General features: G+C 42.8%; 1 protein-coding gene across 1 annotated transcript in view; it reads left to right on the top strand.

Moving 5' to 3' along the window:
• The first annotated feature begins 49 nt into the window (after positions 1-49).
• LOC116293148 (Na(+)/H(+) exchanger beta) overlaps positions 50-15,234 on the top strand; it is a 38,077-nt gene continuing 22,892 nt past the window's right edge. Inside the window, exons 1-10 of the mRNA XM_089024685.1 lie at positions 50-376; positions 851-896; positions 1,582-1,623; positions 2,045-2,107; positions 2,430-2,511; positions 3,176-3,203; positions 3,306-3,403; positions 4,184-4,259; positions 4,639-4,709; positions 5,079-5,190. Of these exons, the coding sequence (XP_088880811.1) occupies positions 124-376; positions 851-896; positions 1,582-1,623; positions 2,045-2,107; positions 2,430-2,511; positions 3,176-3,203; positions 3,306-3,403; positions 4,184-4,259; positions 4,639-4,709; positions 5,079-5,190 (871 nt within the window). The 5' untranslated portion in view covers positions 50-123. The remainder of the gene's footprint in view (positions 377-850; positions 897-1,581; positions 1,624-2,044; positions 2,108-2,429; positions 2,512-3,175; positions 3,204-3,305; positions 3,404-4,183; positions 4,260-4,638; positions 4,710-5,078; positions 5,191-15,234) is intronic.

Genomic DNA, 15,234 nt, shown 5'->3' with positions numbered 1-15,234 from the left:
TGAATATTGAACATGAAGCGCTACTTTCGTCTTTCAGTCAACAGCAAACAAAATCCCGATTCTTTCTAGAGAATTGAGCGATCTCCTTTACTCAGAAACCTGAAAGCCTTCCTTCGTACAAAAATGTTGTCATTAAGGATCATAGCAGTTTTTGTACTAGTAGTGTTTTTTGGGCTCTGGTCATCAGTGTTGTGTCTGCCTGTGAAGCAACAAAGTGGCGCCCAACACGACAACACGACAGAACTACATAGTAATTCTACTTCACATTCACCACATGAGAAGTCCACATTTAAAGTAGCGACCGTTGATTTTAACAATGTTGCTGGTCCTTTCACGATCATGCTATGGATCCTGATAGCAAGCTTCGCAAAACTCGGTAAGTGATGGGTGTAGCTTTGTTGTCTTCGCAAAATACTTTGAATAATTCCGTTCAAATTCACTGATCTTTTTGTTTTAAGTTTAATCGTAATCCAAAAAAAATTATTATTAAGCATTCAAAGACACCATCGAACCCAAATTTTTTGAGCATACGATAAATAACTCCTTTGATAATAAGCGTGATCATTTTATTGGTGTTAATCTTATAATAATAGCGTAATTTTCCTAGCACTACTAAAATGCTTTTCGAATTTTTTTTCTTCAAATTTGTATTCCCTCGTGAGAATAGTAAGGCAGTTATTGGTAATTTATAACTAAACAAAAGAAAGTGTTCAAGAGATTCTGGTAGAGGTAGCTAGTAAATGACGCCACAATGAAAGTGTCTTATTGAAATTCTTTTCGTATTTGCATCATCTATAATATATGCATTGACCTTATAATGAATGTTTGTTAAATAATTTGATCATTTCAGGGTTTCATATGTCTTCAAGATTGTCTTCATTATTCCCAGAATCAAGGTTAGACTGGTTAATTAATTTCAAAGGAATTTATTTTTATTCCTTAAAATTATTTTGACAAAATATTATGTCCTACGAGATCTACTGCTACAGCAACCACATTAATTTTTTCAAAAATTTAAATTTACCTCAAGCTGATCTGAGAAAAATTGTTTGCCAATCAGACTGAGGTGTCACTTTTAAAAATTATAAATTTGCAGGCCACCAAATGAAAAAAAATGTTGCTTATAAGAGTGCTTGATAACAGTGACACACTAATTAATAAATTATATATTTTTGTCAGGCATGTTTTTTATTTTTCGCTTAACAAGTCAGTTTTCACAAGCTTCATGACGCCTCAATTTTGCACTGACGTCATTTCTGTCATTATTTCAAATCAGCTGACTATAGCTAGAAAAGTATACTTGATATTGTTAATTAATAAAACCCACCAATTAATCTAAGAATCAAATGAAACATTTACCACACAGCTAGCATAATAAGGATCTTGGAGGTTATATTTTTATCTTGATGTCTGGCTTCAGGTGGTACAAATAGTGAGATAGCATACTCCCCCCTCCCCCCCCCCCCCCAGTCAACTCCAAAATTTCATGTGATTGATAGTACGCAATGAAATTTTTAAGCTATATGATTTATTTATAAGTAGCTACTAGGTCAATAGCAACACTCCATTCTTTTTTTTCAGTTTGGTAATTCTTTTAGGAATTCTTATTGGTGGTATACTCAAGTAAGTGCATAATGAGATAAATGGCATCATTATTGACCTCAAACAATGGGTTTAATTTCAGCCATGCAAGCCTGTAAATTAGTGGTTTTGACTGTTGAATGTTCAGTCTTGCTGCATGGAGATGCTGACTGGAATCTTCTGTTAGGATGTGGAATATGAAAAAAATATTTTTACCCTAGATTTGAAAAAATATGTTCACTTAAGATTACAAAACTCAAAGCAGATTTTTCAAGTATATGCTACCAGGGTCAGAAATGACGAGGGAAAAGTTAATCCGATCAGTGAAAAGGACAGTAAAAGTGTGACACCCCAGCAGCTGCCATTTTGTTTTAGCAGTTTCCTCTTAATAGCATGAAGACGTATAGCATGAATTTTCATGTACACAGAACTTTATTGATATTTTGCAACTTTTTTCTTGCAGAGCTATTGATTTTCATGTACCAGTGTTCACCTCTAGAGTGTTCTTCCTTTTCATGCTTCCTCCGTAAGTATTTTTGAATTATTTTACTTTACGTATAGTTGACTTTTGCAAATGATTTGTTCTTAATTGAGGCTAAGCCTGTGCAGATGAGTCTTTAGTCATAAAATGCAGCTGTATTTACCAAATGACAACAAGGAATTTATCCTTACATTTTTCTTTCATACTTGCCACAGGAATGTTTTTTAAGACATAAAATTAATGGTTGTATTAAGATATTATTACTACAGTTGCTTGCTAATGTCAAGTCACCCCTTTGACAGTTTTCTGTGAATTTGAAAATTCTTAAATTTTTTTTCAAAGCGTGACTTTTTTCTCTCTTTTATAGTATTGTACTTGAAGCTGGCTACTTCCTTCAGGACAGAGCCTTCTTTGATAACATTGGTACTATTCTTCTCTATGCTGTAGTGGTTAGTATTTCGATTATTGAGCTAGTTTTTTTCTATTTTAAAATACTTAATAGAATGGAAAATATTATTCATTGTGGATATGAATCAAAGATTCTACTCAGGGTTCATGCTACTCCTTAAACTCCTTGAATTGAATTCACATTTTTAAGGGCACTTGAAAAGCTCTTGAATTTTATGATTTTAGCAAAACTTCTTGAAAAATCCTTGAATTTTTTGCTTGATCATTACTTGCATGGTTCTGAAATAGATCTGTAGTCAGAAAAATTGGAAAATTTGAAAGTCGGCCATGTGCAACCACCGTGTAAAGCCTTGGCATATTTAGCTGAACATACTCCTTGAAAATTCATTTTTGGGTTCTTGTATACTCCTTGAATAGTCCTTGAGTTTTAAGTGGTTACCTCAGCACAAACCCTGATACTATTCATTTGTTTCACGACTGTGGCACGATTGTAGTGGTCGTTCCAACAGTGCCATAATTTATCAAATTGAGCTGATCTTCGCAGTATATGAATGTGCCACAATCGTGAGACAAATGAATAAGTATAATCTTTGATTTAAAATAATTCTTGGGACATTAATTTGGTGGTGGTTGGTTTATATTTGATTGAGTAGTAATCTTTTTCTTTGATGCTAATATTAAGTATATTTTGTTGTTTCTTTTTAGGGAACCTTATTTAATGCCTTTGCCGTAGGTAAAGTATGAAATATTATAGTGTAATAATTTGCTAACAAACATTATATTATGCATAATTTGCTTGCTTACTTACCTGATTTTATTGTTATCCTACATACAGGGCTCTCTCTCTATGGATTAACCAAGAACGTGGTTCATCTGTCTCTTATGCAGTGTTTGATATTTGGAGCACTGATAGCTGCTGTTGATCCTGTAGCTGTAAGTACAGGTTGACCTAAAGTTCATAAAGAATTTAGCAACTTTATTTAGAGAGGGTGACACACACTAGAGAGGCACAACTTATGAACTTCTGGCCCTCTACATGTATGTTTGATGTCTCTAAATGAGTTTTTTTTTTGTTTGGACTGCCATTTTATGCTGCCAGAGGAATTGCAAAGGCTTAACCATCTGCACAAAAAGCCAAGGGAGGACCTTCTACTTAAGACCTAAGGCATTTGTTGTAGTACCATGGGGCTTGGATAATTCCATGACTTTTAAAATTATAATTTAACAGTGAAAATAGACTCACTGGTCCTGACACGATTGAGAACCAGACAAGTACATTTTGTAAATAATGAATTTGTGCACAAGATGAGTGTTCTTTTGAAGATTCACTGTAAATAGGGATCATAATCATTAATTAATATTCATTTTTGAATCCCCCTACTTGATTCATTTTAAATAGTCCTTTTTCTCATATCCTAAATACTGCTTTGTTTTAAGACTGAAGACTCATCTCTGCAGGCTTATAGCCTTGCTTAAGAGTAAATCATTTGCAAATGTCAACTTTAATGTAAAGAATGTGCAGCATGAACAATACCAATGTTTTGAAATCCCATGGACTTTTATTGGTATCAGTGAATAGCTGACTTATAAACGAGGCTACGCCTGTGCAAATGAGTCTGTGGTCTTCAAAAACAGAGGTATGCATTGAATGTGAAACTGGTGTATTGTATTAAGAAGCTAAGTGTGTGTTATTGGTCCTGTATATACATGTAGGTATTGGCTGTGTTTGAAGAAGTCAAGGTTAATGTGATGCTCTACATATTGGTGTTTGGAGAATCACTTTTAAATGGTTAGTCATTAAACTTACGTTGATCAATAATGATCAATTATCATTTATGATAATAATAATTATTATAATAATTCAGTTGGTGTTTGTAGGTTTTAGGGTCAGATATTGTCATTGATAATTCGTAAAAGAGGCTTTGCAGCACCATGTGATTGCAGCCATAACAGGAAACAGGAATGTAATCTGATTTACATTCATGAGAAATAACTTAGTTTGCCAGGGGAAAAAAGACTTAGTCAGTTGTTGTGACTCTGGTCATGATTGCCGTCATATGATGGTGCAAAGCCTCAGTCAGTATACCCTTAAGTTAATAGTGTTCTTACCATGATGAACTTTGTCCAGCTTTGTAAACCATTCATTATAATGTTTTTTTGTTTTCTAGATGCTGTTACTGTCGTTTTGTATCACTTGTTTGAAAAACTGGATTTAATGGAAGAAGTTACCTACAAAGAGGTAAGTATGTACATTCTATATCTTCAGAGTAAAGTGCAGTCTTATTTGATCTTAGAATAGATGAGCCCTGACTTAGATCAGCCCAGAGGTTGTTTCAGGGTTCTATCTGTGAAGTAGCCATGCCCTGACTTAGATCAGCCCAGAGGATGTTTCAGGGTTTGATGTGTGAATTAGCCATGCCCTGACTTAGATCAGCTCAGAGGATGTTTCAGGGTTCGATCTGTGAGTTAACCATGCCCTGACTTAGACCAGCCCAGAGGTTGTTCCAGGGTTCTATCTTTGAGGTAATGCTCTGACTTATATCAGCTCAGAGGTACAGGTAATTCCAGCTAGGATTTGATAAAATTGCTATCTTGTTTTTCATTGCAGGTGTTCTTGGGTATTGCCAACTTCCTTGTCGTCAGCTTGGGCGGCACCTTAATGGGGGCACTCTGGGGTTTTGCAACAGGTTTTGCTACTAAATTTACAGACCATGTGAGAGGTACATGCCTTTATAAATGCCTAAGCATCTTCTTGAGACAGTGTACATTACATAATTATTAATTCCATTTGTACATACCATATAACAATCTCATAATGTCTGACGACCATGCAAGGAATTTCATTCAAAATGAAGGTGGATAGAGTGAATTCAGGTCAAAACAAAAGGTCAATTTTTATACTTTTCTTTCTTCATCTCATGTGTATTAAATTTTATATCTTTTATTTGTGAATTAGTGACTGGGTTACTGTACCTTGGTATTGTGTACTTGTCAGCCATTATGAGAACGGTGTATTGTGCATTCTTCAGCTTTTATTAAGGGAATGGTAACAGGGATTCACTGGTTTTTGCATTCAAAAATGTGATTGGATTTTTATGGGGCAGGAATAAATAATTATGGAAATGGAGCTGAGAGTAAGGAAAGGAGTACTAGCCATGGTCTCTTCAAATTTCACCACTGGACATACCTATATATGTAATAGGATTAAGTGCCAAAATGTTGGCCAGAAAATGGGATTTCAACCTGTATTCATAATTGATAAAGCTTTATCAAGCATAAAGCAAGAATTATAAATTAGTATCTTAATGTAATTTATAAAACTAGTTACTTTGTAAGATTCTTTAGTTATTGAGCCCTCTTTGTGTTCTTGAAATGAGCTACCTGTCATATCTCTGGTGCGACATGTTCATCTTTTTCTGGACTTATGAGGTAAATATTGTTTATTTCAGTAATTCAATCAAAGATCAACTTTATGTATTGTTTAATAAACAACAAGGAGACCCAATAAAACATGATCTGCGAGTTATTAACGGCTTAGAAAACTCATGATGTAAATGTTTCTCATATTGTACCGAATTCTTTACAAAGTAACCAGTTTTCATAGAGAAAAATCCAAGTTAAAGTTTATGCAAATTGACGACGAATCAATATCAGATCTAAGATTCACCTTCACGTCATGAGTTCTTATTGTGTTTCCATCATGATTATTAATGAGTTTTTTAATACTTTTTTATTTTTATTATACATATACTGCTCTATTTGTCGAGAATTGTGCTTTATCTCTTTATATATTTACTGATGCCATCTGACGAGCGCAGCAAAGTTCTCTTGTTACCTTTTTTCTACTTGCGTCACTTCCATGCTTTATATATACTTATGATGGCGCGATCACGGAAAAAGCTGTTTTGAATGAATGAAAGGGGTTTTTAAGAAGCACCTCTGAATCATCTTTACTCTTTTTTACCGTTTGTCCATTCGTTACTTTTTCTGCAAGTTTTTAAAAGTATAAAGTTATGTAATGCTGTCACTCCGAAGAAACGGGCAATATGGGAATATTTGTTATTAACTGAAGTGTAGGTCCATACCATATTATGGACACAATCTGTAGTACAAACTCTGTAGTTTTGTTCTGAGGACCTCAACTACCCCCTAGGAAATTCAAATCCTCTGGGGGGGTCGGGGGGGAGGGGAGTAGGGTAATGTCTGGAAACATACTGACTTTCACAGTGTTGAAATACTTTGCATATTTGTAGTAAAAACTTTCCTTTCTTCTCTGAATCATTTTATTTTAAATCCTTGACTCCCATTTTTTTTTGTTTTTCGTTAGCATTGTCTTGTTCTATATTCAGGAAGCCATATTTTTGAGAGAAACATCTCAGGAGTCCATACAACTGTTACGTACTTCATGACAATGCTAAGGTAATTACCATGTGTATATACACTCAACAAAGGGACTTGGTCTGATTGGACCACAGGAGTACATAAAGCCCAAACTGGGACGCGGAGAGGGCCCAAGTAGTTGCGGTGGTGGATAGTTGTTGTGTGGTGGTTTGCAGTCAAGTTGGTGATAAAGTTGGTAGCAAAATTTTGGGGGTTAGAACAGTGTGTGAAGATTTTGCCTGAGAATGCTTAGAATGTAGGGGATTTGCAAACGTACAACTGGTATGGAGAAATTTATGCTACAGTAGCTGGCATTTTTTTCCTGCCAACACAATTGTAAATTTCTTTGGGGGTAAAACTTGCATGTTTAGGGGGGAAAAATCATAGGTTCGATAGGTTATAACATGTGATCTTTTTATGAAGCTTCACAGTTATGCTTTCTAATATTGTTTTTTTCAGATTTAATAACAATGATTACAAAGAGAAAAAACTAATAGAGGAATCTGTTGGAAATCCATGCTTGTTAACCATCATGGCACCACTTTGATGCCTGTTACTATTCGTGTTTTTCTGCTGTGCATACTGTGGCACAGCTCAATGCTGTTTGCTCCCGTTTCCTTGAAAAATACATGAAAACATAAGCAAAGAGTCATAGAGTGATACCCCCCCACCACCCCCCCCCACCACACAGCCCCCCCCCCCACACCAACCCCCACCAACCCCCCCCCTCCCCCGCCACGCCCACCCCCCCACAACCCCCCCACCCCAAACCCCCACTAAACCCCAAAACAAACCCCACCCACAAACCCCAACCCCCACAACGAACCACCACACCAATCACAAAAAAACAACCCCAAGCCCCCCCACCCACCCCCCCCACTCCCCCACACACCCCACCCACCAAAACCCAACCACCACTAAACCCCCCCCCCCCCACCCCCCCCCACCCACCCAAAAAACCCCCATCCAAGGAGCAACCCCAGCAACAAAACAAAAGCCCAAACCGACCCCCAATCACAAAAACCCCCCACCCTGCCACACGACCCACACCCCCCCCCCCCCCCCCCCCCGCCCAACCCCCCCCCCCACACCCACCCCACCACACAACCCCCCCCCCCCCCCCCCCACCCACCCCCCACAACCCACCCCCCACACCCCCCCCACCCCCCCCACGCCCAACCCCACCCCCCCCAACCACCCCACGGCCTCCCCCCTCCAACCCCCCTCACACCCCCCGAAAACCAACACCCCTCAAACCACACACAACACCAAACCCCGCACCGCACCCCTCGACACCCCACACACCATCGCCTACCCTACCCCACCACCCCCCCACCCGCTCCACCCCACACGGCCACCCCACGCCGGCGCCCCCCCACATCCCGCCCCACCCCACCACAAGCCAACCCCAGACCACCCCCGCCCCCCCCCACCCCACCCCCCACCCCCACACCCCCCACCACCACAACAACCACATCCACCACCACCCACACACACCACCCACACCCTCACACCCCACACACCCCCACCACACCACCCCCCCCCCACCCCACCTCACCCCCAAACCCACCAACCCCCCCGCCCCCCCCCCCCACAAGTCCACGAAATCAACACCCACCAGACCCGACACCACACCAGCTCCCCCCCCCCCCCCCCCCCCCCCCGCCCACCCCCCCCCCACCCCACCGCAAAACCCACGGCCACCCAAAACACCCGAGACCAACCCCCGACAACCCACCAACACCCGCCGCGGCCCCCCCACCCCTCACCCCCCCCTCCCCGAGCACACACACCCCAACGGGCACCCCCCCCAAGCACCCCCCACCCAACGAAGCAACCCCATCTCTCATCGGCACCACCCCCCCCCCAGCGCCACCCCCACCCCGACCCTATTCGCCACACCGTCACCCAGGCCCCACCCCACCCCACCCACCCCGCCCCCGCTCCCCCCCCCCCCCCTGACAGCGCGCGCCCCCGGAGCCCACACTCCCCCCCCTACCAATCCCCCCCCCCCCGCCACGCCCCCCCCCTACGTCCCCATCGCCTCCCCCGCGCCCCACGCCCCGCCCACCCCGCCCGCACCACCTCCCCCCGCCCGCCCGCCGCAAACCCCCCGCCCACCCCCCTCCCCTCCGCCCCAACACCCGCTCGCCGCCCCCCAACTCCCCCGTTACCCCACCCCCCCTACCCCCCCCCCCCCCCCCCCCGACACCCAACGCCAAACTGACCAACCACACCCCCACCCCCGACCACACCCCCACCCACCACCCCCCCACCCCCCCCCCCCCCCCCCACCCCCCCCCACAGCCCCCTCCCGGCGGCCCAAACCACCTCAACCCGCAACATCACCTACCCCCTAGCCCCACCCCGCCCCGCCCGCACTCAACCCCTCCCAGCCCGCCCACCCGCGCCCACCCCCCCCGCCACCCCCCCCTCAGACGGCCGTCCTGCCAAGCAACCCAACCGAACGCCCCCCCCCCCGCCCCAACCACCCCGCGCCACCTCCACCCTCCCAGCCCCCCCACCACGCCCCGCCCCCCCCCCCTCGCCCGGCACAACCCCCCCCCCCCCCCCCAGCCCCCGCCGCCCCCTACCAACTCCCACGCCACCCACCACCCCCCACCTGCACCCGGCCCGATTCCCTACCTGCCCGCGCGCCCGTATGCCCCCCCCACCGTCCATGGCGCGGCGCACCGTCCCGAACAAGCCCCCGGCAAAGCCCTCGCGCCACTACCCCTCCTCTCCTAACCGCCCCGACGCCGGGGCTGCTGACGAACTCACAAATGATCCAATATAATCAATAATCCTAAAAATAGCATCAGAGTGCTTATGATGGGACATTGGGATTCCTTATCCTTAGTTCATTTTCTCTTGTTCCGTAGTTATTAAAGAGGGATCTTGTTTACGTGTATGGGGTGGGGGAGTGAGGCGGGGGAAAACGGGAGAAGGAAATCGAGCGAAGAAAAGAGGGGAGTGAGGGAGGCAATGTGGAGGGGGGGAGGGGGAGTTAGGGGGAAGCAGAATGATGCGGAAGTAATAGAGCCGAAGTCAGGGGAGAAGTGCGGGAATAAATGAGGAGAGCGAGATGGAGGAAGCGTGGGTAGGAGGTGGGAGAGCAAAGGGGCGAGTGAAGGGGGGGGGGAAGGGGGGAGGAAAAAGGGGAGAGGGGGAAGGGAAAGGGAAGGGGGGGAGGGAAAGGGGGAGAGGAAAGGGGGGGGGGAAAGGAGTGAGGAAAAAGGGAGGAGAGTGGCAGGGAAAAGAAGGAAAGGGGAAGAGTGGGAAGGGAAAAGAGAGAAAAGAGGAAGAGGCAGGAGTGTTTGTCATCGGGCTTTGTCGGCTTTTGATTGCGAATTTCATTGCTCACTCCTTCTTCTTTTCCTCCGCGCCGGTCTGTTAATCCTTCAACACTAACACGTAGATATTAAAGAAGATTAGCGGCTATGACGGCTGTCTAAGAGACGCAATATCCTTCGAAACACAAGGTGGGGGGGCTCCCCACTACACTGCTTGCTGGTCGGGTTTCTCTCCCTTTCTCCTTTTCCTTTTTCTTATTTTTTCATAGGGAGGGAAGCTGGATAAAGGATTTATGGGTAATAAAATTTAAATACTCTACTGATTCTTGTCATGTTTTCTAGCTTTCGTAATTTTGAACGTCCTTTAAATCAAGCTCTTGACGATATGTAATTAATAACCTATTGATTGATTGATTGATTGTGGTACACTTTCTTTTAGCTCTCCAGTGAGAACACTCATCTTCATGTTCCTCGCATTTTGCATACTGTAACATTACGAGCACCATTGCACAACAAGCCGATTTGGAAAATCTTGTGGACGTATTTCTTTATCACAGTATTGATAAGGACTTAGGGTAAGGAGATGCGTCGGGGTGTGTGTAAGAAAATGTCAGACTAATATATTTAAATTGTGAAATTGAATACTACAAACAATTATATCTGTGCGTTACACAGGGATCTGACACCAAAGTGATGTGAGACCGATGGGGGGGGGGGGTGGTAGGCAAGTGGTTCCATGGAAGAAATGTGTATACATTGTCTTGAGTCATTACTTTTCTGGAATTACCAATGTATCCTTTGTAAGACCCTTCCACCACAAGTATTGGAATTCAACCCTCTCTTTTGGGGAGGTTATTTTGGAATCCACAAAAACATACCTGCTCAATTTCCCCACCCCCCTTGTAAATGCTGATCCAATCGTTAAGCTATGTTGACATTTTTTGGAATACGACAAAAATACTTTAATAATAATAATAAGATCTAAGAAAATAATAATAATGGGATTACAGTGGATTCCATAGATGGCTCTTCTTCCTGTATTTCCAATTGAATTTCGAATTTGATTTTTGCGGAGTAGGAAAGCCGGATACCCGTAAAACCTCAAGCACAGGAAAAACCCCAAACACTCTCCTCACATACACCCGAGCTTGTCTGACTCGAAATCACCTGGGTTGCATGGTGGCGGAGCGCTTTCACCGCTATGCCTCCCTGCTTTCCTTCCCCCTCTTAAGATCCTCGTCCACCCCTGGAAATCCTGATTCACTTATGGAAGAGGGTGAAGATTTTTTGGGAACTGTACAAATGAACCCCTCATCAGACCTTCACATAATTATCCACTGATCCAGTGAGACCAAACTGGATCATATTAGTGTTTCCACCTGTGTTTTTCCTTGCAAATTCCGAGACTCTGCACTTCACAACATACTGTTCCTCAGACCCTTCCTACTCTAGGCTAACTTTAAATAAATTTTGCATTATTCTATACCAGGTGTTGCAATACTGACATATCAGCAAACCGTTTTGGCCGACGACTAAGCTATCACTGTCGCCAGTTATTATGTTAGTTTAAAAAAGGGAATATAATCTACAGCTATTTTGAAAATGGGTGAGGTTTGGAAGGTTTTGTTGCATGCACATAACCAAGCTTGAACTGTATGTGAATAGATGTAGTCATGTCAGCACAGAAGAAAATATGTCCAAAAACGTGCAGACAAGTTTAGGAAAACTACGTATTGCTGTGGACCTTTTGCAGTATTCACTGTATTCACTTTACCCCACAGTGGCAATTTCACATGATGCAACATGCATTTTTTTTGGGGGGGGGAAATTGTTGTATTTTTAACTAGAATTAAAGCTAATTATGCTCCATCAAATATATTTTCTATGTGATCTTTTTTAGTCTTATGGTGGAATTAGATGTGCGGTGTCATTCTCTTTTGCTATCTTCTCTCTGAGAACACTTTCCTCTCAAGAATATGATTGTTTACCACTACTATAGTTACGGAGTTTTTTACTATATTCTTCCAATAAGTAAAATCTTGAACAAAATGAACAAACAAATGAAAAAAAAGGGGGGAAAATGTTCAAACGACAAACGAATAACAACGGCAGACAAACCAACCAAAGAATAAGAGGAAAAAAGCTGATAAACAAATAAACAAGCTAGGAGATAACAAACAAGCAAACAAACAAAGAAGGACATCAAATAGCAATGGGACTATGAATTTTATCAGAGTGTTTCTATAATTCGAAAGGATTCTCTATAAGGATTTAACTCAAGGATATTAATTTGGGCACTAAAGACAACTTTGATTCGCCCATTACAAGGGAACGACCATCAACCACTAGTCAGGGTTCTAATGTCATCTCCATGGTGAAGAATGACCTGACAATGTAGCACAACTCAACGACAAGGTCTCATTGATTATAAAAGATGCTGCTATTTTCTGGGTTTCACTAGACATCATTTCCTGTCTCGTGGGTAATGTTTTCAATCAGCTGAATCCAAGTTTTCAATAGAATTATTCTATTTTGACAGCACGGGTGGTAAGTGTTTGACCACCATTCGGAGCGGATAATTAGATTCAAATACTTTTATCATCCAATTGAAACCCATTAATAGAATCTTTCTGGTTGACAGCACATGGTGTGGCGTGGTTGTTTTTTGACCACATTTTGAGCGGATATGAGATTCAAGACTTTTATCAGCTGAGTGAAACCAGTAATCTTGTTTGTTTGCGTTTGTTCCTGTGATCTCATCACTTACAGTAGAAAGATTAGAAGCTAGTTGTTGGGGTTTGTAGGGCGAGGAAAACTAGAGTACCCAGGAAAAAAACCCTTGAATTGAGGTAGAAATCTAACAGACTCAGTCTTGTATGTTATGTGGAGTTCTAGTGGTAGGCGATTTGTCTACCTCTATCGCCCTGATGTGATATCATGAAAGGTGCTCAAGGGTAGCTCATTATATTATCCTATTTCCTGTCGTTTTCAGTTGTTATATCACTTAGTCGCATGAATGGAAGAGTTCAGGTCATCGGTGGGCATACCTATTCCTGGGTAATGTTCGACTATGTATCATAATTTCTGTCCGTCAGTTGTCTGATATTTAGTGGAGGCTTTGATTATGGTTGCTTGCTTAATACGATTAATTCGGTATACTTATTCTGTTGCTTTAACTTGATACAATGTGTTAGAGAGAGGGGAGAGAGAGTCATATTACATTTTGTTACATATAGAACCTAATTGTTGCGTGACAAGTATATATTATTACATCCCCCTTTCCATTAAAGAAAAAACTAATTTTATTAACCGCTAAAAATTATCTTAATAGAAAAAATATCATATGTAATAACAGGAATACTACTTGCCTGCTTGCAAGTGTCTAATTTTTTTTGTTTTTTTTTTGTTTTTTTGTTTGTTTGTCTTTAAACGTTAAAAGCTGTTGGGCGGTCTTACGATTTCTTCCACTTCGGGTAACGTGGGCCAGGTGCTGGCTTCCGTTGTTTTCCAGAGTTCTGCATGCCTCTGGTCTCTGTTGTTCTTGATATCACTGTTAGGTTGCTCTGCCGCTGGGGTTCTTCTCTGAGTACACCTGTTTGCGTCGAAGCTCACTTCCAGTTTGTGACGTCACTAATATGAGTGGTGGTGCTTCAGCTTTTTCCTTGACGACTGCAGGCTCCCACTTCTTGGCGAGGGATTCTGAATGGTGATGTTTGGTACCTCTTGCTAGCTCGGTAGAGGTCTGACTACGATCGTGGTAGAACCTTTGGATTTCTTGTTTCACCCTTAGCCGGTCGGTGATTTGATCACTGTTGGCACTCCTGTTGATGGGGCGGGTAGGTTATCTTGTAGTCTTTTCTTCCGAAAATAACTCAGACGGCGATGGGAGTTTTGTATTGTCAATGGGTGTGGGGCGTAGACCCAGCAGGTCATACTGGGATCTTTCGTTTCTCGATGTCTTCATGAGAACACCTTTTTACTGTTTTAACTTGATTTTCTATGAATCCATTTCCTTGTGGGTCGTGTGAGAACTTGTTACGTGGTGGAAACATATTCGTTTGCAATTCTTGAGAATGCTACACTGTTCCGACTGAGGGCCGTTATCCTGCGCGGACTATTTTTGGATTCCCTGCTCGCTGAAGATTTGCTTCATCGCATTAATACAGTTCTTGTGCTATTACGCGCCTTTGGGTATCTTCCTGACGAATGGGTATTTGGAGTAAAGTCCTAGATCGAATGTATTCAGAGTCTGTAAGTGGAATCAGATCAGTTCCTATTGTGTCCATGGCCGAGAGTATCTCAGTTGGTCAGCAATGGTTGTCTGCATTATGCCTGATGCTGTTGGCAAATGGGCATGATTGGTAATCTTTCAAGATCGTTGTTAAGGTTCTTCCAGTACCACAAGTTCTGGCTCTTTTCTTTGTCTTTTCAGCTCCTTGGTGTGCTGCGTGAAGCTTTTTTAGAATTCCCATTTTGAGCGTACGGAATATGATTCTTTGACCTTTTGTTAGTATTCCGTCATCTATTCCTAATTCGTCTCTGACTGACCGTAACGCTTTAGGCTCTTGAGTTTCTTTTGATGGTTGATGGCCAGCCTTCGTAGATGACTTGCTTATGGTGGCTAATTCTGGTCTGCGCTGGTGTTTTTCACTAATCTCCTCAATCATGGTCTTTGCTAAATTGAGGGTACACCTCATGTACTTGGACTTCCATGTTTCCAATGGGATGGTGATCTCGGGGGATAGACGTGAGAGTGCATCTGCTATCACATGTCTTTTCCGGGTATGTCTTGATTTCAGGTCGTAGGCTGCAATCTTGAGTAGTCATTCTCTGTAACCTGGGTGGTGCAGATATCAAGATTCTTGAGGTGATACTTTCTAGTAGGTTTGTTGGTCGGAAACACTGTGAATGGTCGCCCGAAATAGATAGTATGACATCTCTCACAACCGTATACTACTGCTAGAAGTTTCCCTTTCGATGTTAGCGTATCTTCTTCGTTTCAGTTAGGCGACTTGCTTGCAAAGCGACTGGTTTGCCATCTTGGCGTAAGTCTCAGACCTTTGTCTGAGATCAACTTTAGGGTTACTTCCT

The sequence above is a fragment of the Actinia tenebrosa genome, unplaced genomic scaffold (genome assembly GCF_029948245.1).
Source record: "Actinia tenebrosa isolate PJP-AT-01 unplaced genomic scaffold, QUT_ActTen_1.0 PGA_scaffold9__36_contigs__length_13948895, whole genome shotgun sequence".
Taxonomy (NCBI): Eukaryota; Metazoa; Cnidaria; class Anthozoa; order Actiniaria; family Actiniidae; genus Actinia; species Actinia tenebrosa.
This window is presented reverse-complemented; position numbering and strand designations above follow the sequence as displayed.